Source organism: Drosophila subpulchrella, chromosome 3L (genome assembly GCF_014743375.2).
Source record: "Drosophila subpulchrella strain 33 F10 #4 breed RU33 chromosome 3L, RU_Dsub_v1.1 Primary Assembly, whole genome shotgun sequence".
In the NCBI taxonomy this organism is placed as follows: domain Eukaryota; kingdom Metazoa; phylum Arthropoda; class Insecta; order Diptera; family Drosophilidae; genus Drosophila; species Drosophila subpulchrella.
The window spans coordinates 28,802,631-28,830,536 of record NC_050612.1 but is presented as its reverse complement, the minus strand read 5'-3'; the positions used below and the strand labels follow the sequence as shown (position 1 = coordinate 28,830,536).

The 27,906-nt window shown below is 43.8% G+C and overlaps 3 protein-coding genes across 11 annotated transcripts; 2 read left to right on the top strand and 1 right to left on the bottom strand.

Moving 5' to 3' along the window:
- The first annotated feature begins 325 nt into the window (after positions 1–325).
- LOC119553117 (tyrosine-protein phosphatase vhp-1) lies at positions 326–10,899 on the top strand. Of its 6 annotated transcripts, XM_037863300.1 has the most exons (8): positions 326–808; positions 5,708–5,898; positions 6,291–6,376; positions 7,066–7,182; positions 7,238–7,688; positions 8,417–8,938; positions 9,343–9,538; positions 9,603–10,897. In XM_037863300.1, exons 3-8 carry the CDS (start codon positions 6,356–6,358, stop codon positions 9,631–9,633), a joined length of 1,338 nt encoding a protein of 445 aa, XP_037719228.1. In that variant the 5' UTR covers positions 326–808; positions 5,708–5,898; positions 6,291–6,355; the 3' UTR covers positions 9,634–10,897. The 6 variants fall into 6 exon arrangements, with proteins under 6 accessions (XP_037719228.1, XP_037719227.1, XP_037719230.1 ...); XM_037863299.1 differs by lacking the exon at positions 5,708–5,898 and having other exon boundaries at positions 9,603–10,896; XM_037863302.1 differs by lacking the exon at positions 5,708–5,898 and having other exon boundaries at positions 8,417–8,932; positions 9,603–10,894.
- Positions 10,900–10,941: 42 nt separating this feature from the next.
- LOC119553116 (speract receptor) lies at positions 10,942–27,889 on the bottom strand. 4 transcript variants are annotated; one of them, XM_037863295.1, is made up of 16 exons: positions 27,124–27,889; positions 16,465–17,115; positions 16,098–16,407; positions 15,558–15,808; positions 15,353–15,424; positions 15,131–15,276; positions 14,908–15,073; positions 14,821–14,826; positions 14,630–14,720; positions 14,382–14,569; positions 13,643–13,861; positions 13,480–13,584; positions 13,340–13,411; positions 13,095–13,269; positions 11,459–12,779; positions 10,942–11,394 (listed from the first exon to the last, which is right to left on the bottom strand). In XM_037863295.1, exons 2-16 carry the CDS (start codon positions 16,879–16,881, stop codon positions 11,184–11,186), a joined length of 3,750 nt encoding a protein of 1,249 aa, XP_037719223.1. In that variant the 5' UTR covers positions 16,882–17,115; positions 27,124–27,889; the 3' UTR covers positions 10,942–11,183. The 4 variants fall into 4 exon arrangements, with proteins under 4 accessions (XP_037719223.1, XP_037719224.1, XP_037719225.1 ...); XM_037863297.1 differs by having other exon boundaries at positions 10,944–11,394; positions 13,643–13,822; XM_037863296.1 differs by lacking the exon at positions 14,821–14,826 and having other exon boundaries at positions 10,943–11,394.
- LOC119553119 (pancreatic lipase-related protein 3) lies at positions 20,632–21,649 on the top strand. The gene is made up of 3 exons (XM_037863306.1): positions 20,632–20,683; positions 20,743–20,860; positions 20,925–21,649. Exons 1-3 carry the CDS (start codon positions 20,632–20,634, stop codon positions 21,619–21,621), a joined length of 867 nt encoding a protein of 288 aa, XP_037719234.1. The 3' UTR covers positions 21,622–21,649.
- Positions 27,890–27,906: the final 17 nt, after the last annotated feature.

Genomic DNA, 27,906 nt, shown 5'->3' with positions numbered 1-27,906 from the left:
CAGGTGAGCGACCAACCAAAAAAAAAAAAGAACACCCCAAAAAAAACTTAGGATGGCGCCCCTCAATTATATAACTGAATCAAAGGTTTTTACTACGCACTCGGTGGGCAAAACGAGCCTTCACTCTCTCGTGTGTCGAGCAACCAAAACGTTGAGTGAGTTTTTATTTTGGCGCGCTGGTCGAGTGCGCAAACTCGGCTTGTTCCCATTCATGCCCGCGGGTATCGGTGCCCAAGCTGGAGCCACTGCCACTCAAATGTAGGTTTGAGCCAGGTCCGAATGCCAGTTCTGCTCAGCTGCTCCGCTGCTCAGTCTGTGAATAGCGCTCGAGCCGATTCGTTTGGCGCAATCCTACTCCTGCAAACGGAACTCACGCGGCGGCTGCAGCTCGGTTTTTCCTTCAGTTTCCACACTATCCACACATTTCACGGCTCTGACTTTCATTGTTTCTCGCTTCTCAAACGCTTTTCACGTCTACCTTTACGTCTCTACCATTTCTACCAAACGCTACATGCCGCAAAACGACGCGGAAAAATGGTTAGGACCCAGTTAACTTGGCTTTAACTGTCACACAGTTTAGTTTTGTGTTCACACTGAGAGAAAATCAGCGAAAGGTATAGAGGAGGCGAATCAAAATTTTGTGCATTTGCGGCCGCCGCTGCTGGCACCGTGATATAACAGGAGTTTGCCGCTCGACTTTCTCCACTTTCTCTCTCTCTCTCGCGAGTCGACGTCGAAGTAGAAGTCAAGGTATCCATGTGGCAGCTCCATTGACCAGGAGGCAAGCAACCGGAGCGGCGAAGCTAACGTAAGTCCTGCGATTCCCTTAACGGCTTTGTATTACCACATTCCGCTGGTTGACGGAACCTCCATCCGATTCCCCTTTAATGCAAATGTCCCGAAAATTATATCCCTCTACCTATGGAGTAATTATTTTTGTTTTTTGGGCACGCAACTGGGGAATTAACGGACAGTCCTCCACCTTTGTGCCTCCCGTGTCAAGAGCGCATAAGTGTTTTCCATGTAAATCTTGCCCCACGGGTCGTATGGGTAATGTGTGGCTCGCTTGGGTCGTGGACTGTCAGCCGGTCGTCAGAGTCGAATTGGTGTGAAAATGCCCCAAAACGTGACTGTGGAAAACCCTGTCAGCCAGTACTTGCAGATGGGTCTTCTTCAAAAGACTATCCATATTTCATGGCCAAAGGTGTTTGATTCATAGGGATTTGAGACTCATTTAAAATGAAAAAAAATTCTGAACCGTTAAAACTAATTTAGAAATATTAAAGTTACATATATTATTTTATTCCTTTGACCGGTTCAGGGGAAATAAATCTCCGAAAAGGCCTATAAAGTTCAAGCTAATATAGGTAAAATTCTTGAATGGCATATTTCATGAATCAGAATCTTGGTGCCCATTAGAGGTGCCATTCTGTAATTTATTCTGTAATTTGCATAACTCCCAGGCGGATCACGCAGTTACTTGTATGGTATATAGCAAATATTTTATAAGGGTTCCGTTAAATATATAAATAAATCAAGTATACGCATGGTTGATATTACATTCCATCATAGAGTAACTTAAAGGGTATTTTTATATAAATATAATTTTTTTGGGATGGGAATCAGATACTCACGAAAACATTAAAATTAATGGTTAGGGTTTCGTTTAAAAAAGGTATAAAATATCACTAAACGGATATATCTGTAAAAAAATATAGTATTCGCCTTGTTGATATATTATTTTTGAAGAAATGTATCTGAATCAAATATATTTCATATCCACTTATTTTTAGGTCAACATTTTCCAACTCCTTCCACCGACAACCCCCAATTTGAATGCCTCGTTTCGCTTAATTTCCCTTGTTGCACACTAAAAACATGGCCAAAGTTTTTACGCCACACTCATTGCATATGTAAAACGAAATTAATATTTTGAGTCATGCAATTCGACCGCTCCGCCCGCCCACCTGTCTAATTATTTATTTAAATTGCGTTCCGTTGGCAGGGCAAAACTTTGCGAGTCGTGTATACGGTTCATTAAGTTCGGATTGTCACATTTTGGAGGGTTCCGTTTCGCAGGACTCGCTACCGAATGCAGTTAATTAGCTGTGACCTGGACGGGAAAGCGGAAATGTAGATGGAGGTTGGTGTGGATTGTGGTGGGAGTGGAAGTAGCGCCAAGGGAGACGGATGCATTCCGAAATCAAGGTTGATGTCCCCAGATTGGCTCAGATTATGTGTGCCATCATGGGGAAGGTGATGCCAGGCGATCACATTTCAGTTTTATTGCCTTGGCGATGGCAACACTTTGTCTCTGTCATGGCCGGGGGTCCAAAGGGGGGGGTTACAAAAAGGGGCTCCAAAAAGGGGGTCCTAAAAGGGTGTTGTTTTGGGGGCCAAATAGCCACTGGCCAGGGGAAAACAGTTTCTGCTGGTACTAGCATTTGTTTTTCGTTTGCTTAGGTGCCGGTACAATGTTTGCTTCGAGCAATGAAATCCTCGAAGCTCATGAAATCAACAATCCCTGTATTTACCCATCTTGGCCTGAACTCGTGTATGTTAATAAAGCATTTTATGGCAGCACGTGCCATCTGGGGGCAAAGTTTTGCTTAGTCGGCTCTCCAGTTTGGACCCTTCTCCTTGGGAGCTGGCTGTTGGTCCATTGACATATCCGCAGACAGGGCGGCGCTATTTGGCTGCCGGCTCGACTGTCCCTATCCTGAAGAAAGAGCGCCAAGCCTGACTGCCCCTACTATCCCCCCTTTTGAAGTCCTTTTTCCATATGTGTGAGAGGGTGTAGGCCTTCGAACTTATTTAAAACTGCCTGCCTGGCAGCAAAATAAGCAAAACATAATCGCTATTTTGATATATTTATGGTACAGTAGGTATTGCTTTCGAGAAAATGTAGAAGGACGTGGCTTTTCTATAAGACTTTAATTTTTATCTGATTGTTGATTTATGTTATTGATTTCCAGAAACTTTGCAAGTAAATGCCTGTTTTATTGGAACTTAGTATCTATCTGATCGATGGGAAGGAAAATGTATTTATGTATATCTATCTTTGTGATTTTAAGAGCTCATAATGATGTGCACAACACCTGGAAACCGCTTTAAAAGATATTGTACTTATTTATTAGTATTTTTGACTAATAAACAGTATATTGATGTCGACCAAAAAATGTATAATCAATACTTTCTCTTAACATGCGAGAAGAAAAATGTGTTATAATCACCTTTAAATTGAATCCTCCAAAAATCAATATATTTATTTCTGTTTTGATTTTGATAGTTAAGTTTATAGAGGCTCTACTGTTTGTTTATAGGCCTCGTGGTTGGTCCTTTCATGCCTGAAACATTTATTGCAAACAAAGCCCGACGGCAAAAAAAGCTCGCATTTTTCACAGTCAGTGAGCAATTGGGACCCTTGGTCTCCCTGCCACTAGGGTTCTCCACCGCCATATCACTCCGCCATTGACTCACCAAGTCCAGCAATGGAGTCATAAAGCGTCACCCAATCCCAGTCCCAATCCCATCCCATCCCATCCTGTCCTGGTAGGTGCGGCTTCTGGTGCCGCTGTGGCATGTATTTTATTGCTCATGTTGAATGTCTAAACGATATAATTGACTGCCAGCCGTAGGGGGTGGCACCGAGAGACGGGCGATGGGACAAGGCCGACTCCGGCTAATTTATATGCATATAATATACATATACCTACCAAACGACATTGGGTACAACAAAAAGCCCGAATTAGAGCCGATTGAAAGGAAGCGATAATGGAAAAACATTCGTGGAAAAACTCGCGCCATTACGGGGAAAACCCCAAGTGAAAAACTTGGCAGCGAATGCAAGTTCTGGTCAGCAAAAGCAGTTGAATCAGGGACCGATTTAATTTGATTAAAGTTTTCCATAAATTTCGACTCGCTTGGTGTCTGCTCCTCAGGGCAGGCAACACTTTTTTTTTACCTATTTTCCGAACTGAGAAAAAATCCCCTTGGCAAACGGCCCGGAAATGCATGGCCGTAAAATGGGCAGGGCGTCGTCCACCACAATGCGATTTCATTAGAAGTTCGTCGATGAATTCAATGCAAAACTGTTTTTCAATCATGGCCCCTAAAGATATTTGGCCACCGGCTAAACCAACACACTTCCACCGACACAAGGACATCCCGGGCGCACAAGCGAGGCGGTTCCGGCTTCCATTTTCCCCAAACACAAGGAAATATAATCAATTCAATTCGATTTTGTGAAATATGTGTATTCAATTCTATTGAAGTAATAACAATTTGCTATATTGATTTTATCAAAGACTTTTTAATATTACAATTTGTGCAAATCATTTTCGTGTAATTTATTATTCAATCCGGGTTTTTATAAAGTAACACGAAAATATTTGGCGTTCACCTACCATTTCGTAGACAAGACTGTTTATATAGTTGTTCTGCATAAATTTTGACCACAACAAACAAATTGTCTGTCGCCAAAAATCATGATACACGTTCCGTCAGTATTTGTGTCACGTACTTTTGTAGAGTTTGAGGAATAACATTGTTACAATATCCATTTGAAAGATAGCAAAAGGGAATAACATTAACTTTTCTTATTAAAACACCCAGCATTACAAAGTTAATAATCTGATGGCTACTTTAATTTCTTACCGTTTTTCATTAATTAAGCTCCAATCGATCGTCATTTAAAATTCATATCTTTTGAGTGCAGCAAACTTTCTTTATTACCCACCCACGACTACGGAGGACACGGTGAGCTCCATCCGTATCCGTGCGGAATCGCAGGGCGGAACATGGAGGCCGAGACGAGCGAAGTGTCACATCAATTGAATTGAATTGCGGCTCTGGGCCTCCAAATCCTCCACCCCTTCCATTCGCTTGGTCCCCCAAAGAGCAGTGGGCGCCGACTATTTATAGGCACTGTGATGCTGATTGGATGCACTTGAAGTCCATGTCGCCGCTGTCCGAATCCTGCTAAGCAGCAATTTTGGCTGATCAATTGCCTCCGATACCTTCTGGGTCTTTGAGGTGGATGAAGAGGCTAGATTGACTGCTCTAATTTCGTAATTTCCCCGGCTCGGCTCGGAAGTGGGTGGATGTGTGGGGCCAAGTCGGGCTGACTGGTAAATGACAGGCACACACGTGCCTTATCTTCTCCAGCTCCTGCTTGTGCTCCTCCTGCTGCTCCTGCTCCTCCAGCTCCTCCTCTCGAGGATGTCAGTCAATTTAATGCCCGTGGCTGCGACGACAACGTGCCGGGAATGAAATTACAACAAAGCGACACTTTGCCCATTGCCTCAACGCGAGACAACTTATGCAAATGTGTCGGATTCCAAGTGCACCCAAAGGATGGGTGGAAAAACACACATAGGAAAAAATATTTATAAGATATTATGATCGTTTTAGGTGAAATTTAGAATCAATTCGATTCAGCAAAATGATATGATCGTAATCTTGCTTTTTGCTCTCTTTTTCTCTTTCGGAGAGTTTCGAATATTTCTGTTTCGCTTTTACTCAGAGTAATTTTAGACCCTATCCTGCTCTTTTCTCTCTTTTTCGATTTGAGAGAATTTTCAAGAAGAGCATGTTGAAGAAATTACGTTTCTCAATATCAATTTAACATTATTCTATGAAAATGATACTTACTACATTAACCATGAGAATATCTTGTTGATCCTTAGATGATTTTCTTTCTGTGCAGGTTCCGCTCTTGGTGTTCAGATTCGAGTGTGTTACACAATGCCAGGTGGGCTGCCCACGTCTTGACTTGGTGATGAGGCCTTTGCCATTGTACTGAAAAAGAAAAAGAGGAAGGAAAGCAGGCAGGACGGGCCCAACCAACTGTTGCAAGGACCCGGCTCCTAACCTTGCCTACGTTTGGGGGCCAAACAGGTACGCCAGTTGTTGGCGTGTTTTAGCCTCTGGCCTTTCGTACCAATCCGATTCTAAATCCCTGCCCCCAATACCAGGACAAACTGTCTGTCTGTCCATCCGTACCACTAATGAGATGCAGTCGAGCCAACGTCAAGGCCTGTTTACTTCCGCGACGAAGGCGGCGACAAAGACATCCATTATGTCTCGGCCATGGCAGTGGCAACAGCTTGCAACATTCGCCACTTGCACTTTCATCAGAGCCCCTAGAACCCACTTCCCCCTCAACAATAGCATTTGGTTGCCCCTGCCCCCAATCCCAATCCCACATTCACTTGTCCTTCGCCGGCAAATTTGCGCCATGAACTTGTCAAATAAAGGATTCTCTTCCTCTGCTTGTCTTATCCTTTCAGCACTGCTTTTGGGCCAATTCGTTTGACAATTGAGGAAGTGAGCCGCAACTTTTAAATGAAGAAACATGGGGAATGGCATGAACAAGGTAAGAACGAGGACAAGATTTATGGCTGGCTAAATGGCATACGGAAGCCGATGACAACAGCTTTCAAGGTCTGCACAAAACTTAAGCCTTCATAATTGCAGTATTCTCAGAACTAACATTATCAAGGCCAGAACGTACTCATATATTTCTGTTTCACTGACTTTAAAATAAATTTAAGATTATATATTATATAAATATATATATTATCACCATTATAATTATAATTACTATTATTTTATTATATTCAGTTTAGGTTATTGTTCCAACTGCCAGGGTATTAAATCTTCGGTTTGATAATATTTTTTTTATCCATTTAGCTTAGCTTGAAAATTTTGACTGCACTGACAGCATATGTAGCTGTATAGATCGGTGTTTAAAATATCGATAAACAAACTGGTTCCGCACTAGGGTGGAGTTGGTACTCGGGTACCAACTTTTTATTCAGAATCTGCGATTGTTGTCACGGCAACTTGTCAAAGGGAACAGAAACTAAGCAACATGCAAAGGGCAGCCATTAAAACAAGCTCACATTTTTCCGTCTCCATGAACAGCACCAAAAATCGTAGGCACACAAGCACCATATCATATATTGGCAATCTGATCGCCCTACAATGAACTGGCACATGGGAAAGGTAAACTTGGAGGAGGTAGAGCCTAGTCCCTAATCCCTCTTTCTATGATATTTGCAGGTCTTGCCGGGACTTTATGTGGGCAACTACCGCGACTCAAAGGATCATGCCCAGCTGGAGAGGTTCAAGATCTCGCACATCATCGCCATACATGACAGTCCGCGGCGACTGCTGCCGGTAAGTTGGTAATGCATCATCCTAGGATGGTAATTAACATTCCATTTGATCCCAGGACAAGCACTACCTGTGCGTGATGGCCTCGGATACGCCGGACCAGAATCTCTCCCAGTACTTTTCCGTCTGCAACGACTTCATCCATGCCGCCCGCCTTCGCGAGGGCAACGTGCTCATCCACTGCCTGGCGGGGATGTCGCGCTCGGTGACCGTGGCCGTGGCCTACATCATGACGGCCACCCACTTGAACTGGAAGGAGGCACTGAAGGTCGTTCGTGCCGGTCGCGCCGTGGCCAATCCCAATACGGGTTTCCAGAACCAGCTGCAGGAGTTTGAGCAGTTCAAACTGCCCGAGGAACGTCGCCGGCTAAGGGAACGCTTCCCATCCTCGGCTCTGGAGCAACTCGATCGCACCAAGGTGGTCACCGCACTGGATAACTACCAGGAGCTGCTCCAGAACCGGGACATATGCGAGGGCAACTGTTCCCGCGGCGAGAAGTGTCCTACAGGTGCGAGTCAGGATGGTCAGGTTGAGGAAGAAGACGAGTGTGAGGTCGAGGGTTTGGGCAAGGTCAGGAAAAACCTGGCATATACTCTAAGCTTTGCGGTGGACAAATGGAAGAGCAACACCTTCGATAAGTCGGGACAGGATCTGCACGAAGATCCCTCGCCGGAATCCAGCTTGGGGCAGAACCTTGTGTCAGTTCCAGAAGTGGATTTGCACGATGATCCCTCACTGGAATTCAGCTTGGGAGAGAACCTTATGCCAAATGTGCGTTACTACGATGCGGATGGAGAGAGGGGACGATTCGTTAAGAATCTGGACTCAGACGTTGATGAAGGACGGTATGGTGGATGCCAGACGATACTTGAAGATCCAGCCAAGTCCAAATCGAAGATCCTGAGGCGTCGTCGGGCAAAATCCGGCTCGAGAACCGAAACCAACCTTAAGAAAACTTAGTTACCATTAATAAAAGATCACTTCGCTGCAAATTTTGTTCATATTTCATTGAATTTATTGTATATATTACATAATTACACGAAGTAGTAGGTTGGAGATCAAAATATGATGATCAAAGAGGACTTAGAGATGGTTATAAACGATGCAGCAACTAACATACAAATACTATTTGAAAGAAGCATGATTTCCGATTTAGTTTGGGAAAAACTAAAGAAATAGCTTACCCCTTTTTTGCATACTCAAACTGAAATGTATTTAAACTTTCTTTCCCCACAGGCGTCTGCAACATGGACCCCACGAAGGGCTTGTTCCGCCGTCGTCCCTCCAACGCCTCCACCCACTCGCGCCTGCGTGCCCAGTCCTCCAATGCCAACGCCTCGTCCAGTTCGCTCAGCGTGAGCAGTGCCGCCGCCCAGTCCTGCCCCACATCGCCCAAGAACTCGCCGCTGCCCCTGGCCCGTCGCTCGGTGGGCAACGAGCGCATCCCCGAGGACGAGATAGTCCTGGAACAGCCCCCGACCACGTCCCGCGAGGCGGCGGAGTATGCTGCCGCCTTCGAGGATGCCCGCCGTGAGCAGGAGCAGCGCCAGCAGCAGCTGGGCCGGAGTCAGCGCTCTCCCCGACCGGGCAACTCCTCGCGAGAAACGCCTAGGGTGAGCAGCGCCGGCAGTCGGAGAGAGTCCGCCGCCAGGGAGGGAAGTGGCTCCGCCCAGCTGCAGAGGAGTGCCAGCACGGTCAGTGGTTTCGGAGTGCGTCCTCGGAGCAGTCCGGCTGGCCTGCATGCCTACACCGGTGAGTGTGAGTTACAAGAAGACCATCGGATGGTAGTAAACGATGCAGCGGATGGTTATTTGAAAGCAGCTATGGGGTAATTTTTAAAAATAAACTGGTATTTGGACGAAACTTCATTGGTAACGTTATAATAAAAGTAAAGCATTACCTTCTTAGACCGCCGAGATTATAAAATATTTCATAACAGTTATCAGTTCTTATGAAAAATGAAGATTAGACCTTTAAAAGTCTCCACCTATCAAGAACGGGTTTATATTGCTTACTAAATCTATTGATATGTTGCTTAAAACTATCCAATTTATTAAAATACTAAAAAAGGTATTTCAAGTGTAGCCGCTGCACCGTTTAATACCAGCTTTCAGAAACCTTTTAAACTATAAACATATATACAATCGTAATTCCTTCGACAGGCTCGGTTCCTTCCTCCATCCACGGGTCTCGAGTGGATTTGCGGGAGGTGGACAAGGGATCGGCCATCTATCTGGGCTGCTCGGCGCCCAGGGCCTCCACACTGTCTATATCCTCATCGAGGGGCTCGTCGGGCGGCTCGGCTCCGCCCTCGCCCTGCCACACTCCACCCTCCAGTCCACGTCATGGAGTGAGAAGGTCAGTCCTTAAGTTCTTGTAGCAAATGCCATCTTATAACATAATATAAACCCGATCCTCACAGATCCACCAGCATGGTAAAGAAGCCGAGATGAAGGCCCGAGCCAGCCCTCACATGGCGAGGAGGTTTTTTTGAAGCTAGTTGCATTGGCAGCCACTGCATCTGTTCTAATCGATAATCCTTAGGCAACTTGGCATCCTTTGGCGAAACGCGCGCGTTACCTGCAGACTTGTTTTGGATGAGAGGTCTATAGATCTTGAATTAGAATCCGTAGTATCCTCGAGTAGCTTACTCTTGTTAGACGCTAGAGCGAAGGCTGCCTTCGTTTTCGGCTTTGGCTACACTACAAAAAGTTGTTGATCAATTTTTAAAACGCATTCGGGGCACTCGCCTTCGAGTGCAGCCTGAATCAAAGAAAATCAAATGTTGAGAGATTATTTTTCAGAGACGCATTTAAGAAAATACCGACATATACATATACACACATAAGTATTTACTGTATATTATATAGCGTATTTATTTATACGAGCAGATTTGTTGTCGGTCCCATTTGGAAGGACTGATCCCCCGGCCTCCCCATAGAGTTGGCCTTTTGTTAGTTTTGTATCGAGTGCTAGATGGCGAGCGATTGCGGAGACAGTCGAACAATAATTGAGAATTGTACAATTGCGTATTTTTGATTATATCCATCGTTGTTGCAAATATTTTGATAGCGAAAAAAAAACAAAAGGGGTAAACCCAAGAAAAGCGTTATATACATTCATACCTAGTTGATATAGTATTGACATATGAGATTTGAGATTGTTATTTAGAATTGTTGCATTGTGTAGCATTGAATATATAAACAAAGTTTATTAGCTCACCGCCACCCTCTTTCTTCCACACACGAAACACAAAAAAAAACTCGAACCCCTTTACGAGATGAGAAGCAATACATTAGATCACAAACAAAATTTAATCTAAACCAAACAAATCGCATTAAAGTGTGCTTTAAAGCTTGTGGCTTATCATGAAGAAACCCAAAAAACACAATTAAAATTATAATCGAATAAGAATGTAAAATTATTTACAACCTTTCCTAGAATATCGAAAACAATCTAATGGACATTTGAGATGTTTTTGCAAGCTGGCTTTGACAAAATAAAAACAAAACGGCAATGAACGGCGAATCAAATACTGTATTTATAATGCCTAGAGAAATGCACAAATCGGTTTTAAACTAAAGTTATATAAAGAAATCGTTAAGTTTGTCAGATGAATACAATTATTATACAATAATAAAAAGCAACTGTCTCCAAGACACAACAATTAAAATGAAATCAAATTGCAACACAGAACATAATAAAAATGTCCCTGGATAATCCTAGGCAATACCATGCGAAAAGCGTTTCATTTCGGTATTTCATTTATTCATATCAATTAGTTAAGGTTATTGACTATTTTTATTTGATTTAGGTTAGCGCATGAATGTGTTTAAACAACGACTAGATTTATAATCACTCTCACAATATGCTGATGCTACGATTACCACATTTACATTACAGACACTAAAAGCGATATCAAATACTTGGCTAGACATACTGAACACAAAAATTCCACTAAGTTCCCTGTAGTTGGGTTAAATAAGTACTAGGTTTCTCCGGCTTAGACCTCCACATGGTTCATGAGCAGCGGTGTATTGGCAGTGGGATATGAGGAGGGTCGCCTTTTACTGTGCTGTTGGCCACCCACGATCTCAATACTTTGGCAGGAGATGGTCAGCGAAAGGGTAGTCTCTTCGTATCTGGATTGAGTGGATCCTCCCGATGATCTTCGCAATCCCGTGTAGGAGTCTACTTCTAGTAGAGCTTCGTCACTGAAAGAAAATGGGATGGTTAATCTTTATTGGCCATGACTTTCAGATTAACCATTTATCAAACCTGTGATAGCGATGATGCTCTAGGAGACTACCAGCCGCAAATCTTAGCTTCTTAGGCGACTCCAGGCTGGAGGAGCGGGTCAAGGAGTTTCGGGGTAGAGTCTTTTGCTTGAGTGAAGAGCGTATCCCATAGTCATTGGCCTGTTCCTGGGCCTGCTTGATGGTTCCCTGGATGAACTTGTTGAGCGCCCTGGATCCCCTCCTCTGGGATCGCTCGTAGGTGCGTCTAGTGCGAGCCTCTTCATCCTCCCCCAGCAACCAATAGGTTCGCTGGTCACCCTTGCCCTTCATGGCGATGACTCCTCGGTCCTGGAAGTGATAGCCTCCCAGTCGCTCCAGCAGCTGTCTGCACTGCCAACTGCAGTGGATCTTCAACGGGACACCACTGGACTCCATCCGGGATGCCGTGTTCACAGTATCCCCAAAGAGGCAGTAGCGGGGCATCTTTAGGCCCACCACGCCGGCACAAACAGGTCCTGAGTGAATGCCAATCCGAAGGAGCAACCGATTGGTGGGTCGATGGCGAATCTTGAACTCGGCAACGGCACTTAGCAGGTGCAACGACATGGTGGCTATTTCAGCTGCGTGCAGGTCACCATTTCGCAGCGGAAGTCCCGAAACCACCATATATGCATCGCCTATAGTCTCAACCTTATAAACATCGTAGTGACCAATGATGGAGTCGAAACAGGTGTACAGATCATTGAGGAAATCCACCACCTGCAATGGTGTGCACTCGGCGGACATGGCTGTGAAGCCCACAATGTCGCTGAAGTAGATGCTGACCTGTTCGTAGTGCTCCGGGTCCACCTTATGACCCTTCTTTAACTGATCAGCCACACAGCGTGGCAGCATCTCGTGGAGCAGGGCATCCGTCTTCTTTTTCTCCTCCTGCAACTGATCCGTGCGATCATCGACCAGGGCCTCCAGATTATTGGCATACTTCTCCATCATGGCCATCATGTTGTCGAAGATGTTGGGTCTCATTCCTTTGCGCAGTGGTCTCAGCTTGGTCCGGATGGTTTTGAAATCCGGACGATCCTCTGGCCTCTCTGCCCAGCATTCCCTTAGACACTCGCTGACGCAGTCGAAGGCTGTTTCCAGGGGTTGCAAAGAGGGTCTGTATGGATTAAGTTGATCCTGGGGCTGAAGGACCTTCTGGAGACATTGCATAGGTGTTAGACCCGTCTCCCCAAAGGGTCCCCTTCGCACATGCATCTCATACAGCAGGATGCCAAAGGAGTAGGCATCCCCGCGCTGGGTGCCCATCACCAGGGAAGATGGTCCCTGTCTCAGCAGCTCCGGAGCCCGATAAAGAAGCTCTGAAATGGAAATAGAAATGTTAATTTAAAGGGTAATAAAAGTACACTCAGAAAAAACTTTTCTCGGTTTTAATCTTTACATGCTCTAAGGTTCTTGATTTGAGAACACTCTTATGAGACTTCATATTATTCAAGAAGAATAATTCTCGAATTCAAGAATTAAGAAGAGTAAGCGCACTCTCTTTCCCTGACGAACTCTTCTTGTTTTCAAGAGCGAACTATTCTTGATTTTAGAACTGAAGCATTCTTGTTTTTAAGAATATTTTCTTCTTGATTTCAGTAATAACCCAATTCTATTTTGGAAGAATCACTCACTCAGACATTTGGCCGACATGTGCTGCATATCCGTAGAGCTATCCTCGATGCCCTGTTTGAAGGCAAAGAGGCCAAAGTCCGTCAGCTTGACCACCCATCGGGAGTCCACCAGGCAGTTGGAAGTGCACAGGGCGCCGTGGAATCGAATGGGCGAGTCGTGCAAATAGATGACGCCCTGAAAAAAGGATAGGGAAAGAGTGGGTCAGTGGGTGGGACGGCCATTAGTATAATGTTACAGCACTCACGCGTATAATGTCCGCCACCATGGAGGCAATGAACATGTTGTCCAGCTTGACGTCCTCGTTCTCCAGAATGTCCTGTAACGGGAGGGAGTTGGAGAGGGGATTTGGAAAGGGGATGCTTTTGGGTCTCTAAGGGAACTGACCTTAAGACTGCCTCGGGTGCAATACTCGCTGATGATGCAGATATTTGGGGGATCCGTGCAGGCGCCTATAAAGGCACATATGTTATCGTGCCGGGCATCTCGTAGCTGGAAAAGTTTTAGATATATTACAATATTTAGAGATTACTATAGCTAACCAACTTACCAGCTTAAGCTCCTTCTTCATCTCCCGCGTGATGTCGACACTCTTCTTTCGCACCTTCTTGATGGCATACAGCTGACCTTTGTACAGTCCAATGGGCGTGAAGATGGTCGTGTAGCGGAAGTCGGCGTCCGGATTGGAACTCAGGCTCACCTGGCTGGTGCGGATCAGCGGATGGGTGGACTGCGGAGGAAGACGACGCGGCAAGTGATTTAGCAAGTGCTGTTGTCAGACATGCAATGATGGGAGAAGAGTCTTTTACAGGGGGAATGTGAGAGCTTTTGCCTGCTCTCCTGACAGGTTCTCACATAGTAAACGTAGACTCCGTTCCCCAGCTAACACCAACCAATATTCTTGGGTACACCGAGAGAAACTGAATAAGTAAATTGATTCTATTGGATACACATGTCTTTTTTCCTTCTTTTTTAAATCTTCATTAAATTTTTTGTTTATGACATTATTCGCTGTCCTTTTTGTAATAGAATTTTTGAGAACTAAGCTTCAATCGTATAAAATATTATTTCAATGAAGTTATATTTATAAGAGATTACTGAGGAACCAAGAACATGGTTTTTTGGGACTTAAATTATTTATGTTAACACTCCTAACGGCTAATTAGGTTTTAATATCATTTAAAGAATCACTGAGTCCTGTCACTATTAGTTAAGTTTTTTCCGTGTGTACTGCCCATTAGGCTAGATACCCCTGTCATAGTGGTAAGATGACAGGGACCGGGACTTACGCGCGTCTGCTTCTGACTTTGCTGCTCCCTCTCGTTCTCATGGATCTGCACCTCGCGAAAGTCTATTTTCCAGAGCAGACTGTCCAGTTCCTGTTCGTAGCGCCAGTTGCGATAGAGGACCAGTGACACCAAGCTGAGCAGCAATAGAGTACCTCCTGCAATGGCCGCCGAAATTTCGCCAGTGTAATCTGTGATTTAGGAGGACTTGGGTTAACCCACGGAACTGGCCACCAAAATCCCATACTCACTGACGCACTTCTCGCCACCAAATCCGCAGCGAGGGGCAGCTGCTGGCCGCGAACCACCCACCCATTCAATGGGGCTAAACAGTTTGAGATCCTGTGGGAAAGCAGAAAATATAGATCAGGATTAAATGAAAATACCAGGTGAAAATCTGGAAAGGGTGTGTGATTATTTGGACAGGGGCAAAAGCGCTTACCTGGTGCTGAAGGGGCCAAGCGATTTTAATAGGATTGGCAGAGAGCAAGTTACAAGAGGAGTGCGTAGAAGACAGGGCTTTACTTACGGGCAGTGCCTGGCTGATGCTGCTGAAGCTGCTGTTCCGGTGGATGAAGGTGCCCACGGGTCGCAGGCCCAGAACCGTCTGATTGCGACCATTCCGCACTGTTCCCCTGGCTAATACTGTATAATTTCCAGCCGCATCGCCATTCTCATCGATATAAACGTGATAGCTGGAAAATAAAGAGAGCTTAAGCTGAGGATTAGCTGTCAAATGGGATGCTACCCACCCCATGGCGCTGCGATATCGGGAGCCCTTGATGGCCGCCACAATGGCGCTTCCATTCCTGGGCCTTCCGCCCGAGTCCAGGACTTCCAGCACAGCCTTGGCATACAGATGCACGGCATCATAGAGATAGGCAGCCTCGGCGCTTATCTGTGGGCAAAAGGGATAAGGTTGGAGGTCACTAAATGGTTTCGGTTTTGGGTATTCGGTTTCATGGTGGCCCAACCTGCTTTACGCCACCAAAGGGACCCAGCGGATTGGGGAAATTGAATGGCGGTCGCTCCATATATTTGTTGACCTGAAAAACCAAGCCGAAATGAGGGTCAGAATGTGTGGTCAATGTGGCGAAAGACCATGACAATTATGAGATGGGCGAAAGGCGGATGCAGCGCATCAATCACATCACTGTCATGACCTGTCATCAGACAAACCTCATTGGCAAAAGTGGCAAAGGAGACGGAGGCGGTGGGCACAATGGCCAGATAGGACTGAAAGGCCTGCACGGCCAAGGGCTCCACATCCTCCAGCAGGAGTCCTCGCAGATACTTTTCTGGTTTGGCGGGATCGTACTGCTCGATGTCAATGCCTATGACGAAATAATCACCCCGAGATAGAAGACCCCTCTTCTGGAGACTCATCATCAGGCCAACGTGCTCATAATAGTGGCCCAGAATGAGATAGACTAATAGGAAGATATAAGACGTGATGAGTAAATATGGTATTCTATGTATCAGACCTGTTCCGGTTTCACTTTCGAGAGTTTTACTTAATGTTAATATTAAATCGGTTAAATAATTTTTTTATTTTAATATTATTTAAATTTATATCTTATTTTTAGAGCGGTTCAGATGATATAATCATGTCTTAAAGTTTTGAAAGTTTCATAAAAATGGATTCTAAGTGAAATCGAGTTATACAAAATTTCTCGATAGTTAAAATCGGAACAGGCTTTTACGTATTCCCCTACTTACTCCTCGTGTTGGCAAAGGTCTGTTCCACCAGCGCCTCGAAAGGATTGTCCATAAATCCGTGATGGTAGATGGTGTTCCAGGTGCGAACGTCCCGTATACTAACGCCAGCTTCCCCAAGAGTACTAAGGATGGTCTCGGCCACGGGTTGATATTGACCACTGGCATCGTCCAAGTACAGAAAGCTCACTTGCGTCCAGTTGAAGGCCAGCAAAAGGGCCACCACGGACTTGGAGATCTGGGTGTCCGGCGGTCGTGTCCTCGCAAAGGTGGGGAAATCAGCCTTGTTCGAGGGATCACGGTGGGTGCAATACTAGCAGGGATTACAAATATGGATGAGTTACAAAAACAGGACGTTCATGTAACTTACATAAGATATCATGGGCAGATTAAAAGCGGCTGCCATGCGTCCTTCGTGGACGCAAGTTTCCTGGGGGCCAATGTAGGCGGCCACCTGCTGAGTCCACAGGGCCGCCGTCTGCCGGATGCTGACCACCTCCTCGCCGTAAGTCTCCGCCACCACAAACTGTAGGGAGTGACCCCGTTCCCGAAGGCGGCCGGCATTCACCTCCTCCACCGCCAGCGAGATGGCGCCGGAGATGGTGAGGCCGGGTCGATTGTAGTCCAGGTTACCCGGTCGCCGTTGCGAGGCCGTGAGGTAGCCCAGCGTGAAGACCTCTCCATAAGTGGGCCGGAAAGGGCTGAGGACGAGGAGAAGGAGGAGCAGTGGATGCAGCAGTTCTGTTTGGTAGTTTCCAGCTGGCGCAGGACAGGGGTGTGCAAACATTACGCGGGGACGGGAGTCGTGCAAAGATACTGCTCCTTTATTGGGGGGCGCTTAATTTAAAAGGAATTGGGTTCCCCTTCGGGTGACAGTGTCCTTGGCAGCAGATGTTGATCCTTCGAGGAGACGCAACATTTTTGTTGAGTTTGCATAGCTCCCTCCTCAGTCTTGTTGTGTTCTAGTTAATTGCGTTCTCGTCTTGGCCAGCTCCCCTTCAGAGTTCCTTCCCTTCCTGTTCTGCAAGTAGAGAGGACTTTAATCACCACGTCGCTTAACTTGAGACTTGTAACAACACAGGGCTAAGATACTCGGTCATGCAGGACTGCCTCTGATTTATGCGGGGGCACACATATGTGTGTACTTTGAACATCCTGCCACCCCGAAAGCCAACACACATATACTGGGGGCAAATAACACATAAACTAATGCTGGATACTTTGGCGGAGGCTTCATAAAAGATGGCTGCCGGAATGACGCAAAAGATTTTATTTATGTACACTTCAGCACATTTTGTTATGCGACTTACTTATATTAACTAATACAATATACCTTGTACGTGTTTAAATCTTTCTCAGAATAATAAGAGAGCATTTGTAAAAAACTTTCACTCGTAAAATAATTCGAAATTCTTATGAATTGCAAGTGATTTTATCTATACACTATACTATATATAGAGCCATCCATTCAACACATAACGAAATCCACTTAATCGTTTACTTGTCATTTAATATTTAAATTTAAATAAATATTTTACATTGAAGTATGTCTTTAAAACACAACAACTATGAAATTATATTTCATTTTATCCAGGCCTTAGCCATTAAGATTCTTTCAAAATTTTTTCTGACTTCTTAACGTATAAAAAGTACTTGGTCAACTTCGTGCTTATCTTCCCAAGTAGGCTTAAAAATTTTGGCAATAACAAGCATTTAAAAAGTTTATTTTGTCTAGTTTAAATTTGGTTATTGTCATAATAAAAAGGTTTAACAAAACGTTCGGCCTTAAAAGTTTACTATGGAACAGAAGCCAATATAGAACTTCGTACATTCTGATGATTTTCTTTTATATTTCGTTTTAAAACGTAAGCTGCCATAAAGTCCCCCGCCCAACTATGCTAGACTATTTTGGTGATAACAAGGATCTTAAAATGATTATCTTGTCTGGATTAAATTAAGTCCTAATAAAAAGGTATAAAGTAAAATTGCCTTGTCGAAGTGGTCTACATTTTTCTCTTTGTAAAGAAATGTTTGGTAATAAAGAAGTTAACGTAAAGCTTAAGTCGCAGCTCGTTCATCACAGTTCTAATTGTTTTCGGGGCGTGCCAAGGGCTGATAAAGTACGTTAAGCTATTTGGTAGGGACCTTTCTTTATGTGCGCAACCTTAACAATGTGTTGAAATACACCGATATTAAACTTGCCACACATTTGGGCCAATGTAATGAAATTTTTATGAGAAACGGCGACGCATCATGTGTGATTTTCGCTCGGATGCTGTATGGGAAGTTGCTGATAGACCCGCCACCGGAGCACCCAATCCCCCATTCCACCACACTCCCTAGTTCCCCCTGTGGAATGTCTTTGTTTGCCTTTTGTCTGCCACATCTCTCACTGGGGTCCACGAAACCCACTCCCTCCACGCCTGATTGCTTCTTTCACACGCCCTTTGGATTCTGGAGGGGTATTGAATATTGGCAGAACCTTTGCAACTTCTTGAAGCTATCAAAGTAATTTATTATATTGACTCGAGCAGCGGCAGCAGCAGCCACCCTCAGTTCTTTTCCCTAGCTGCACTTCCAAAACCACTTGAAAGTTAGCCTGGCATATTGACTTTCCCTTTTGACCCCAAAGCTGAAAGTTCCCCCCCTGGATTTCTGGATGAGATGCGCTCCATTATTGGGCTTGTAGGGCGTTGCGTGCCGCATGCCGTTCTATTTATGCTAATACAAGTAGCTCTGACCCCAGTTACCATCCCAACTCCCCCAACATTTCCAACAATATAGCGACAATGTTATAAATGGCCGACATTGGCGCTGGCATCGTTTAATAACGCTGCTCTGGCCGTAAATCTAGCAAAAGCCCGTGACGTGCCCATTGAGCCGGCAAAAGAAGGGAGTTCCCGGATCTCCGGTTAATTGTTGTGCCCCATCAGAATCCAAGGAGATGAAGTGGATGGGCTTGGAGGATGGGCAGGGCACACCGCCTGCACTTGACACAACAATTTCGCAAGCGATTTATCCGCTAAACCGTTGGGGGAACCCAAAACCAAAAGCATACGTGGCATCCCACAAAAGTACGCAAAGTTCTCGTTTCCGCTCCAGTTTGTCCGAATACCTAAGCTGCCCAAGGATACTGTTTCAAATTGCCGTGCATGCGAGGTCACCTGCTGCCCTGCATCCATCAGATTATGGCTTACTTGCCACACAGAAGCCTAATCAAAGAGAGTCAGGCATATTTGCAGCACTGGCGGAAAATATCTTCTTTAAGGAAACGCTTTAAGGGTTGTGCCATAAAAATCTCTTACAATCAAGGGTTCACTTAATTTTTGGGAGAAAGTCTTAAAATCAATCAAGTAGAAAAAACAATCCATATAAGTATTGTCAAAAACAATAAAAACTTCTTTAAGTCCCATAGATACCCACCCACTCTTCAAACTTTGCAAAGAAGTTTAAGGACCAAAAGAGTACTTCTCGGCGCCTAGTCAAAATAATAATCAGTGTCTCCAAAACGATACTAAACTTATGAATTGCAAAACCAGATAGTTTTTTGGAAGCCAGATCTATTACACATTATACATTTGGTTGTTATTATAATAAAACTTAAATAATACTAAATTCTTATATGACACTCGTCAGATTATTTGGACTATTTTTAATATCAGCGAGCATGCTCAAATATTGATATTTTACTGTTATCAACTTTTAGCTCCGTTCTAGAAGTTCTGTACTGATACGTCTACTTTAATTTAAGTACAACTAAATACTTAATATTTTGTTTATATGTTTTATTTAAGTTAAATCCTATTCTTGATTCTTCTTGATTTTCTAACTGACGTTTTCCGTGAAATAATGTTCTTAACAAGTTCTAAAAATGTAAGTCTTTTATTATTATTTATTTAAGACTTATAAATTTATCTAAAAATCTTAGACCAAACCCTATATAATTTTTATTCTCAGTGAAGCTGTAGCATTGCACTTCCAGTTTAATTTGCCAATTTCATTGTTTTGCCTGCTGACATTGATGGGGGTGGAACGTCTATTCCGGGGGTGGAGGGCAGGCAGTTGGTTTGGGGATTGGCGTGAAGTTGCCACACATTTTCCGAGCTCCAACCCACTCGAAAGGCCGGGGGCCCTCGACTCTTGAGGCTGTCGGGCAATTAAATGCAATTTGTCTGCCATGCAAATGCAGCTGCAATCGAAACGGATGAAGTGGAGGGCAGGGGAGTGCCGGCACTTGCTATGCAGCTCCACTGCCGCTGACTAATTTGACAATCTACAAGAGCCATAAACAACAATATTTCAGCGTGAGAGAAATACGAACGAAACCCGAGGAACGTGTGAAAATCGGTGGCCAAGTGGTTTCAGTTTTTGGCGGCTGAAAAGGCGTACAATCCATCAACGATGGGTGGATCAATGACTAGCGATAGGGGATCGCTTATCAAAGGTAATATTACTAATCGCAATCTTATCGAGCTTTTGAGGAATACCTCGGGGCGAAGGCTTCCTAACTTTATACCCCACTTTAGTTACATTAAGAATGCAGACGGTAGAACTTCTAGCTTTGGGCTTGACCCTCACAATAGCGGCGGGTGAGTAATGCCGGCTAAAAATAATATTGGTTCCCAAGTGAAATGTAATATTATTCCAGTCTTTGGGGATACGGGATTCCTCTTAAACACACGTCGCGACCAGGAGAATCCCCAGCAAATTGAAGCGGAGGTGGAGTCTCTGGTGAGGAGCTCTTTTTACGCCGCCGATCCCATAGTGTGAGTCATAGGTTCTAATGAGTGCTTCCCTTAAGTTTCTTAAAAATGATCTTTGTTCCCTCAGCTTAAACATTCCCCGCTGGCTGGGTGGCAGTTCCTCCCCAGAAATCTCCGCTGTGGTCTCCGCCCGACTTCAACAGCAGGACAGCAATATAATCAGTGTGGATCTGTCGGAAGCCCAGAATGAAACGGAGATTATCAATAGAGTTTCCAATCTGGTAATCCTTCTGAACAGCTACTTTGATGTCCCACTAGATCGCATCCTGGTCTTGGGTTTTGCTGAGGGTGCCCATTTGGCTGGAGGAGTGGCTGCCAAGGTGCAGCAGGATCTGAGTGGCCAGTTGCCTCAAATCACAGCCCTTGATCCCTCATCTGGCGAAGATCTGAAGCACAAGCTATCCCCCTCCGATGCCCAGTTCGTTGAGGTTGTGCACACAAATGCCGGGGGAGAGGGCACCTGGGAGCAGCTGGGTCATGTGGATTACTACCCAAATGGAGGACAAACCCAGCCAGGATGCTCCTCGAACTCCTGTTCGCATGAGAGATCCTTGGATCTGCTGGCGGAGATGTGGTCTCCAGAGAATGACTTTGTAAGCGCCCGCTGCGACTCGGTGGAAACTCTAGGTGCCTCCAACTGCCGTTGGACCTCCCACAAAATGGGAGAACAAGCAGAGGAGTCGCCTGTCACAGGCATCTACTTCCTGGAGACCCAACAGTCCTCACCCTTTGCCCGAGGAGCCTACCACATCGCCTTCTTGTGAGGAGCATTTCCAATAAAAAGCCAAAAGAATAAGGGAAACAAAGGAGAAACTTTGTCATTAGTCATTGCAGGAAATATGGGTGAAATGGGGGGCAAAAGGCGATGAGCAAGTGCCAAAATTGATGAGCGTCAGGCGTTGAGCTCATTCATTATTTTAAAATCAATTTAAAGGGCCTTGCCCTCCCAAAGTTTTGACGCACGTCCTCCAGCTATCAGGAGTGGGAAGGCCATCCTTATCTCATTTCCCTTAACAGATACGAGTTCCCAAGAAATTTGCCTCTTTCATGTACCAGATGTTGTCTGAAGTGACGATCCATTCAAACGTATGGAAAAAAAAGTTTATCGAGAATCGGCTCCTTTGAGTGTGCTTGAAGGATTTTCGTATATTTCTGGAATAAAGCAGATTTACGTAAGCAGAACTCACTGATGAGTGCGTGAGCCTCGTGACAAGTTCAGAAAAAATGTATTGCTCTGCAAATCAGTCTACATTCTTAAAGATATCTATAATCGAAACATCATATGTCCTTAACATTTAAAAACAGCGATAACATAAGTATAAAGCACTAGTTATGAAAACGAAGCATACAGATATGATTTCAGGTTCAGGTTCTTTATTTCGCGGTGTATAAGATAATTACAAAAATTGTACTTTTACAACTAGGGTTTTGTAAGTTAGTTTTGTTAGGAAAGGACTTTCGTTAGTATGTTAAAAAAATTTTAAATGGTAGGAAGAGTAAATTAATTTAACTTTTTTAAATATTTGAAACAAATTAAAGGCCACTATGGCAGAATGTCGTGACCCGCAGCCCATCTCCAGTGTTATAGTTGTTGCGCATATTTCCGTGCAATATTATAAGAAAATTCCTTTGTGCCAGGGCATGCCTTAACTTTTTTCCAAACCGGGTGGTTTTTCCCCCTACTGCTCAGCTGCACCCACCACCCACCTAGAAAAATCGCCCCTGCTGTGTATGCGTGTCACTTGAAAGTCGCGCTAAAGGAAAACTGTCACAAATTGCATTTAAATGCGCTGTACTTCGGTTTATCTTTCGAGGAATGTGAAACTACCCTTCCATCCTTCCTTGAACCGGAACCTAAGTTTGTGGCGAAAGCGAAACCAATTTGCAGCGTGCCCAGTGCCAAGTTACCGGGCCAATCCAATGCCAATCCTAATCCTCTCAAGCAGTGCGCTCACGTAGCCGCCGTGCGGATTTCATTTCCCTGAAAGTCCGCAAAGAAAGATCTAACTCGTGGTCACTTTATTACGAAACTCCCAACCCATCACCTCCTTTATGAGCCATCACTCGTGGATATCAGACAATTAGCCAATTACGCTTGATGATGATCAATTGGCTTTGGCAGCTGATAAGGGGCTTAAGTTTCGCGATAGCGAGCGCCTAAAATCATGCTATGAAGTAGGTTCCCGCAAAAGTTTTCGCAGCGCTAATTTGGGGCTTCATTAGCGTCAGATTCCTGGAGGGGGAAACTCCTCCATTCAACTCCTCTGTCGCATGATTTATGTTCCAGCGTTTTGGAAGAGAAGATTTAAAGTTGCACATTTGTCAGCCGAAGTGGGTTAAGCGGGCATTAAACCCATGGCGTTTCCAGCTCAGCTTCCTCTCCATTTGCCTGCACTTGGCCTCGGCGGCCCGCTTAAATCTCAGTTTCGGTTTCAGATTCGGTGGCTGAGCATTAAATGTCAGGGCATAAAATAGAAGCACCCGCCCCAGCACCCACAGAACTCCACAGGATACAATAATGGGTCTGGAGGTGGGCCGTGCGATTTCGACCAACCTCAGCACACCACAAGCCCTGCTAAATGTCCATTGTTTTTCCACTTGGAAGTTATAGAGAGCCGGGGTATACCGAATATTTCAAATCGAATAAAATAACAAATATATACATTAATATAAATGTATGTAAACATAGATTTATTAAAAAAAAACAAATTCATTCATAATGTATAATTTAGAAAAGAGATGAGGCACAATACAATATAACAGTGCTATTCCGATAACAATTTGGAAACAGTAGGAAAATCTTAACTTTTCCTTTAAAATTTCCTTGCTGCCTATTGGGTATCCTATAGTCTACCCCCAACTATATCGTAACAATTTCTGTTTTTGTGGTTTTCCTAAAGCTACCCCCTCAGAACATTGCAAGCATAAAATATAGCCATTACACAATGTGTAAGAGAAATTAAGTCGCAACAATTTCATTTTCATTTCACTTTGTTTCGCTTTGAGCTGCTATGTATTTCTGTTTTTCCCTTGCTCACTTTCCTTTCTAATGTTAATGTTAATGAGGCCAGGAATGCCTTTGGTTTTCGGGAAGTTGGAATTGATAAGGAACCTCTCGTCCTCCCCAGCCACCCTCTTTTTATCAATTAAAGTTCCTTTTCGGGTCCCCGAACACGCGTGTTGTTAAGGTGTTTCTTCTTCTCCTTGGTGAATTTCCCTTTATGGCTATGTTAATTTCTCTACAACGTTTTTATGGGATGCCATTTGAAGGGCGAACGCCCCTTTCCCAAAAAAAAACCATTTCCTATGAAGGTACACTCAAAAATAAGAATTCGCCCTGGATTTTAGAAATTGGGAATCAATGGGGATTCATACTACAAAATTATAATAGTTATCTTCTTCAAAGGAAATATTTTTTAAATACAGTTGCTTTTTTATAATATACAGATTTTCAAATTTATAAAATTCAAGGTGAATACTTTTTCAGTGCACATGAGTCCCAAGCCCCCGAAAAGTGTGCCAACTGTGGGTGAGGCTCTTTGTCGCCAGCTCAACCGGGTGCCCCATTGTTGTTGATAAGCGACAAGCTGAATGTAACATATGTCGACCTACCGCCCACCTGCTGCCACGCCCCCAGGTGTTTTACATTTGGAGCTGCCTTTTTGTTAGTGATAAGCGGGCGTTTGTCCAACATTTTTCCCCCAAGGGGCAAAGTTGGGGCCACCGATTGAAAAGCCATCTGCATAAAGGTTTAATTAAATTTCCATGACAACGTAAAAGGTGCGAATGACATGCAGGTAACGAGTGGTGCGGATTATAGTCCATTTATATGGCGGTTTAAAGGGGGAAGAGTAATTTTGCGGGTAATTTGCGTTCCAGCAAGGGACATCTTGAACACCACGCATAATCTCTTGGCCCCGTTTCGCGGCTAATCAGCAGTATTAGTTTTATATATTGCGGGTACTTAACTATTTAAATTTAAGTGCGTGTGAGTCGGTGACGTGTCTGATAACAGTGTCCCATGGTGCGGGCCAAAAATTGCGAACCCACACCCAACAATTTTGGGCGCCGCCTAAAGGCCGGGCTAATACCCGACTAATGCGAATTCTGACCACGAGCATCAATCATTTATCATTTTGCGTTTGCCGAATGCAATTCCAAAAAGCCACACGCAAAGCACTCTAGCTGCTAGACAGACAACTAAGCCATGGAGGGCAAAATAATAGAGCCAAAGATATTTATAGAGCATGGTTGTATTGAGATCATAAATTTCAAAAATCATTTTTCGAAAAAAATCCAGAACGAAAATGCAATTACAGGTGTCCTTCAGCATTTTATCGAGTTAAATTGAATTTAAAGCCACACAGATTAGATTTTGAATTTTTTTATAAAGAGTTGTGGGATACCACTGATATCACTTTTTGAAGCAGTTATTATAATAACTATAGTAACAAAATCTAGATGTCCATTTCTTTCTGTTTCTTTCTGTTTTAACTATTGCGAACCATATTAATCGATTATAGAAATATTTACCACTGAAAAGTATCCGAATATAAAATTTTGTGGTACAGAATTTTCGTTTAAATTTGTATTGATTTACTTAAGAAGTGCAACCGAATACCAATCAAAGAGATTTTTTAACGATCCAATAAAGGGATATCCTCTCTGATACAAAGACAATGCAACTTTAAGAGGTGCTTAAATAATTTGTTTCTTGTTTTTTTTACTGTTTTATATAAATGAAATCAAAACAGTATATGTTTTTTCACGATTCAAAAGAAATATCACCCAAGATAACCCAGAGATATAATATTAACCTATTAATTAGTACGCTAGCCATCAAAACAGTAACTATAACATTAAGAAAACTAAATATAAATCGAATTAATGAAATTAGTTCAATGTATAATAACTTATTATTATTGATAAGTCAGTTAATGAATGGATTTGTGGTCTTAGAATGCTATAACATTTTGGCCTCAGCTGTGCCCGGAGGCGGCTGTCGATTTGGCGTTGAGTGTGGTCAGTGATGGAGGGGAGGGGCGGCGAGGTGCAAGAGAAAAGCGCGCCTAGTAGCAGCAGTGGGCCAATGCCGGCCCCCAGACCCCCTCTACCTCCTCTGACCCCCCTCAAAAGTGCTTATGACAGCGCAGCCTCTGTCGCCACAAAGAAGTACGCGCTGGCATGCAGCGACTGCAAATGCAACTGCAGCGCCACGCGACTGACTCATTTCGGGGTTTCGCACTGCAACAGCAACAGCTATGCGAAATTTAAATAAATTGTGGAAAAATTGCTTTGCTCTCTGTGAGCTTTTCATTGTTTGGCACTGGCTTATTGCCTTTCAGTTTATGGTTTTTGACTCACACAGCCGTTGCAGCTGATTTTTTTATGCTTTTTATGACGCTTATCAATTTTGCAGGCCGAATTTATGTAAATCTTACAGCGTGTGATGGTATTTTAATTGCGTAAGAACTGTCATACGCACTGTTGGCGTGTGTTGATTTTGATACTCTTCAAGATAGTACTTAAACTTTGGTCACATTTTTGTAACTCTGTTAAGAGGACATTTCTGACTCTATAAATGATCACCGGAAGTGTCAAATAGACATAACGTCAGCTTAAAAGCTATTAACATACAAAATTTTAAATTTTTGTTATTTTTAAGCAGATTAGATTGGAAACCCGTTATGATTGGCAGCTATGTGGCTAAAAATGGCATAGTTCTGATGGGAACTTGTTGGTGTATAGCTGCCATAGGAACGGTCTTGACCATTTATTATGAATTTTAATTTGCTTGTTCAATTTCTAATTTAGTTAACTATCTATAAACCTTGTTACTCGAAGTTACCAGTAACTCGATGTATTTTTGTTAAAAATACAGATAATGAATGTATGGGAAATAAGATCTGTGATGTGAAGTCTTGAATGGAATATTTTTGGTGGCATATGGTTATGTTTAAAAATGTTATAGTCAAAAGGAAAATTAATTTCTTAAATGTATTAAGTTCTAACCCCGTTATAGAAAGAATTGATTGATGTTGTGAGTTGTTATAAAAATAAATAAATATATTAACATATGCTCTTATAATGCGCTCTTCAAAAATATGACTCATAAATATTGATTATTTTACAAAAATATTATTAAAATATTGCAATTATCATAATTTTGACGTTTTAAAAATAAAACGCATAAGGAAAAGGGTCCCTGGATTTGTGGACTATCTGGTAGCGTATCTAAACTTCGACTTCAGAAGCGTCGTACTTACTCTTTCACTGGCGCTTCATTGGCGCTCCGCTGCTAATTGGACTGCAATTAGATTTGGCAATTTGGAAGACTGATATTTATAGGCCACGGAGTTAGCGTTCTTTTTGTGTGTGCGCTGCTCCGCGAAGCGTGGCTCCCTGTTGTTTGTAGATTCGCAGACTTATGAAGGTATTTTACTTGGACGGAGCCGATCCACGCGGCACTTGGGAATTTTTGTCACGTTCCTGGCAAAATTAAACAAACGCAGCCGCTGCAAAACTAGATATTCTCCGTCATTTGCGATTTCTGCATTAATGAAGCACTCGCGAGTGCGGCGAGCGAATGTGCGATAATTTATTAGTGCCACATTTGTGACACAGATTTCGATTTCGGATCGGCGGTGGCCAAGTCAATTCAATTTCCTCACGCGCACACTGCCTGACCCCTTTTGGCCGCAAATAATAATGGGCCTATGTCAGTCTATCGGCAGTCTAAATTTCGCCAAAATCCCGCCCATCGACACGATCCATTTGCCCGCCACCTGTTGCTGAAATCGCATCAGCTTTTTCGCATCCGTGGTGCAGATGTTGGGCATGCAAAAGAGGTGACCCCGATCCTCCGTCTTTCGTTCCGCTGACGAAATGTAATTGTCTTTTAAAAACACTCCGCTTGTTTTCGAAAACAAATCGTTTGTATTATAAACACTCGACACGCGCCGCCTTATTTGCTTTTCAGTTCGCACTTCAATCCGACAATCCGCAGCTTCGCGCGCGTCTTGAAACTCCCGCACTCGCATTCACACTCG

Excerpts from the sequence above, each read along its gene's own strand:
- LOC119553117 (XM_037863301.1), top strand. The coding sequence starts at position 6,988 with ATGAACTGGCACATGGGAAAG. Across the intron at positions 8,939-9,342 it reads GCATGCCTACACCGGTGAGT|GCTCGGTTCCTTCCTCCATC; the intron begins GTGAGTTACAAG and ends TTCCTTCGACAG. Across the intron at positions 9,539-9,602 it reads CCACGTCATGGAGTGAGAAG|ATCCACCAGCATGGTAAAGA; the intron begins GTCAGTCCTTAA and ends CGATCCTCACAG.
- LOC119553116 (XM_037863295.1), bottom strand. The coding sequence starts at position 16,881 with ATGTTTGCACACCCCTGTCCTGCGCCAGCTGGAAACTACCAAACAGAA. Across the intron at positions 13,585-13,642 it reads TGAAGAAGGAGCTTAAGCTG|CTACGAGATGCCCGGCACGA; the intron begins GTAAGTTGGTTA and ends AAACTTTTCCAG. Across the intron at positions 13,270-13,339 it reads TGGTGGCGGACATTATACGC|GGCGTCATCTATTTGCACGA; the intron begins GTGAGTGCTGTA and ends TCCTTTTTTCAG.
- LOC119553119 (XM_037863306.1), top strand. The coding sequence starts at position 20,632 with ATGCAGACGGTAGAACTTCTAGCTTTGGGCTTGACCCTCACAATAGCG. Across the intron at positions 20,684-20,742 it reads GACCCTCACAATAGCGGCGG|TCTTTGGGGATACGGGATTC; the intron begins GTGAGTAATGCC and ends ATATTATTCCAG. Across the intron at positions 20,861-20,924 it reads TACGCCGCCGATCCCATAGT|CTTAAACATTCCCCGCTGGC; the intron begins GTGAGTCATAGG and ends TTGTTCCCTCAG.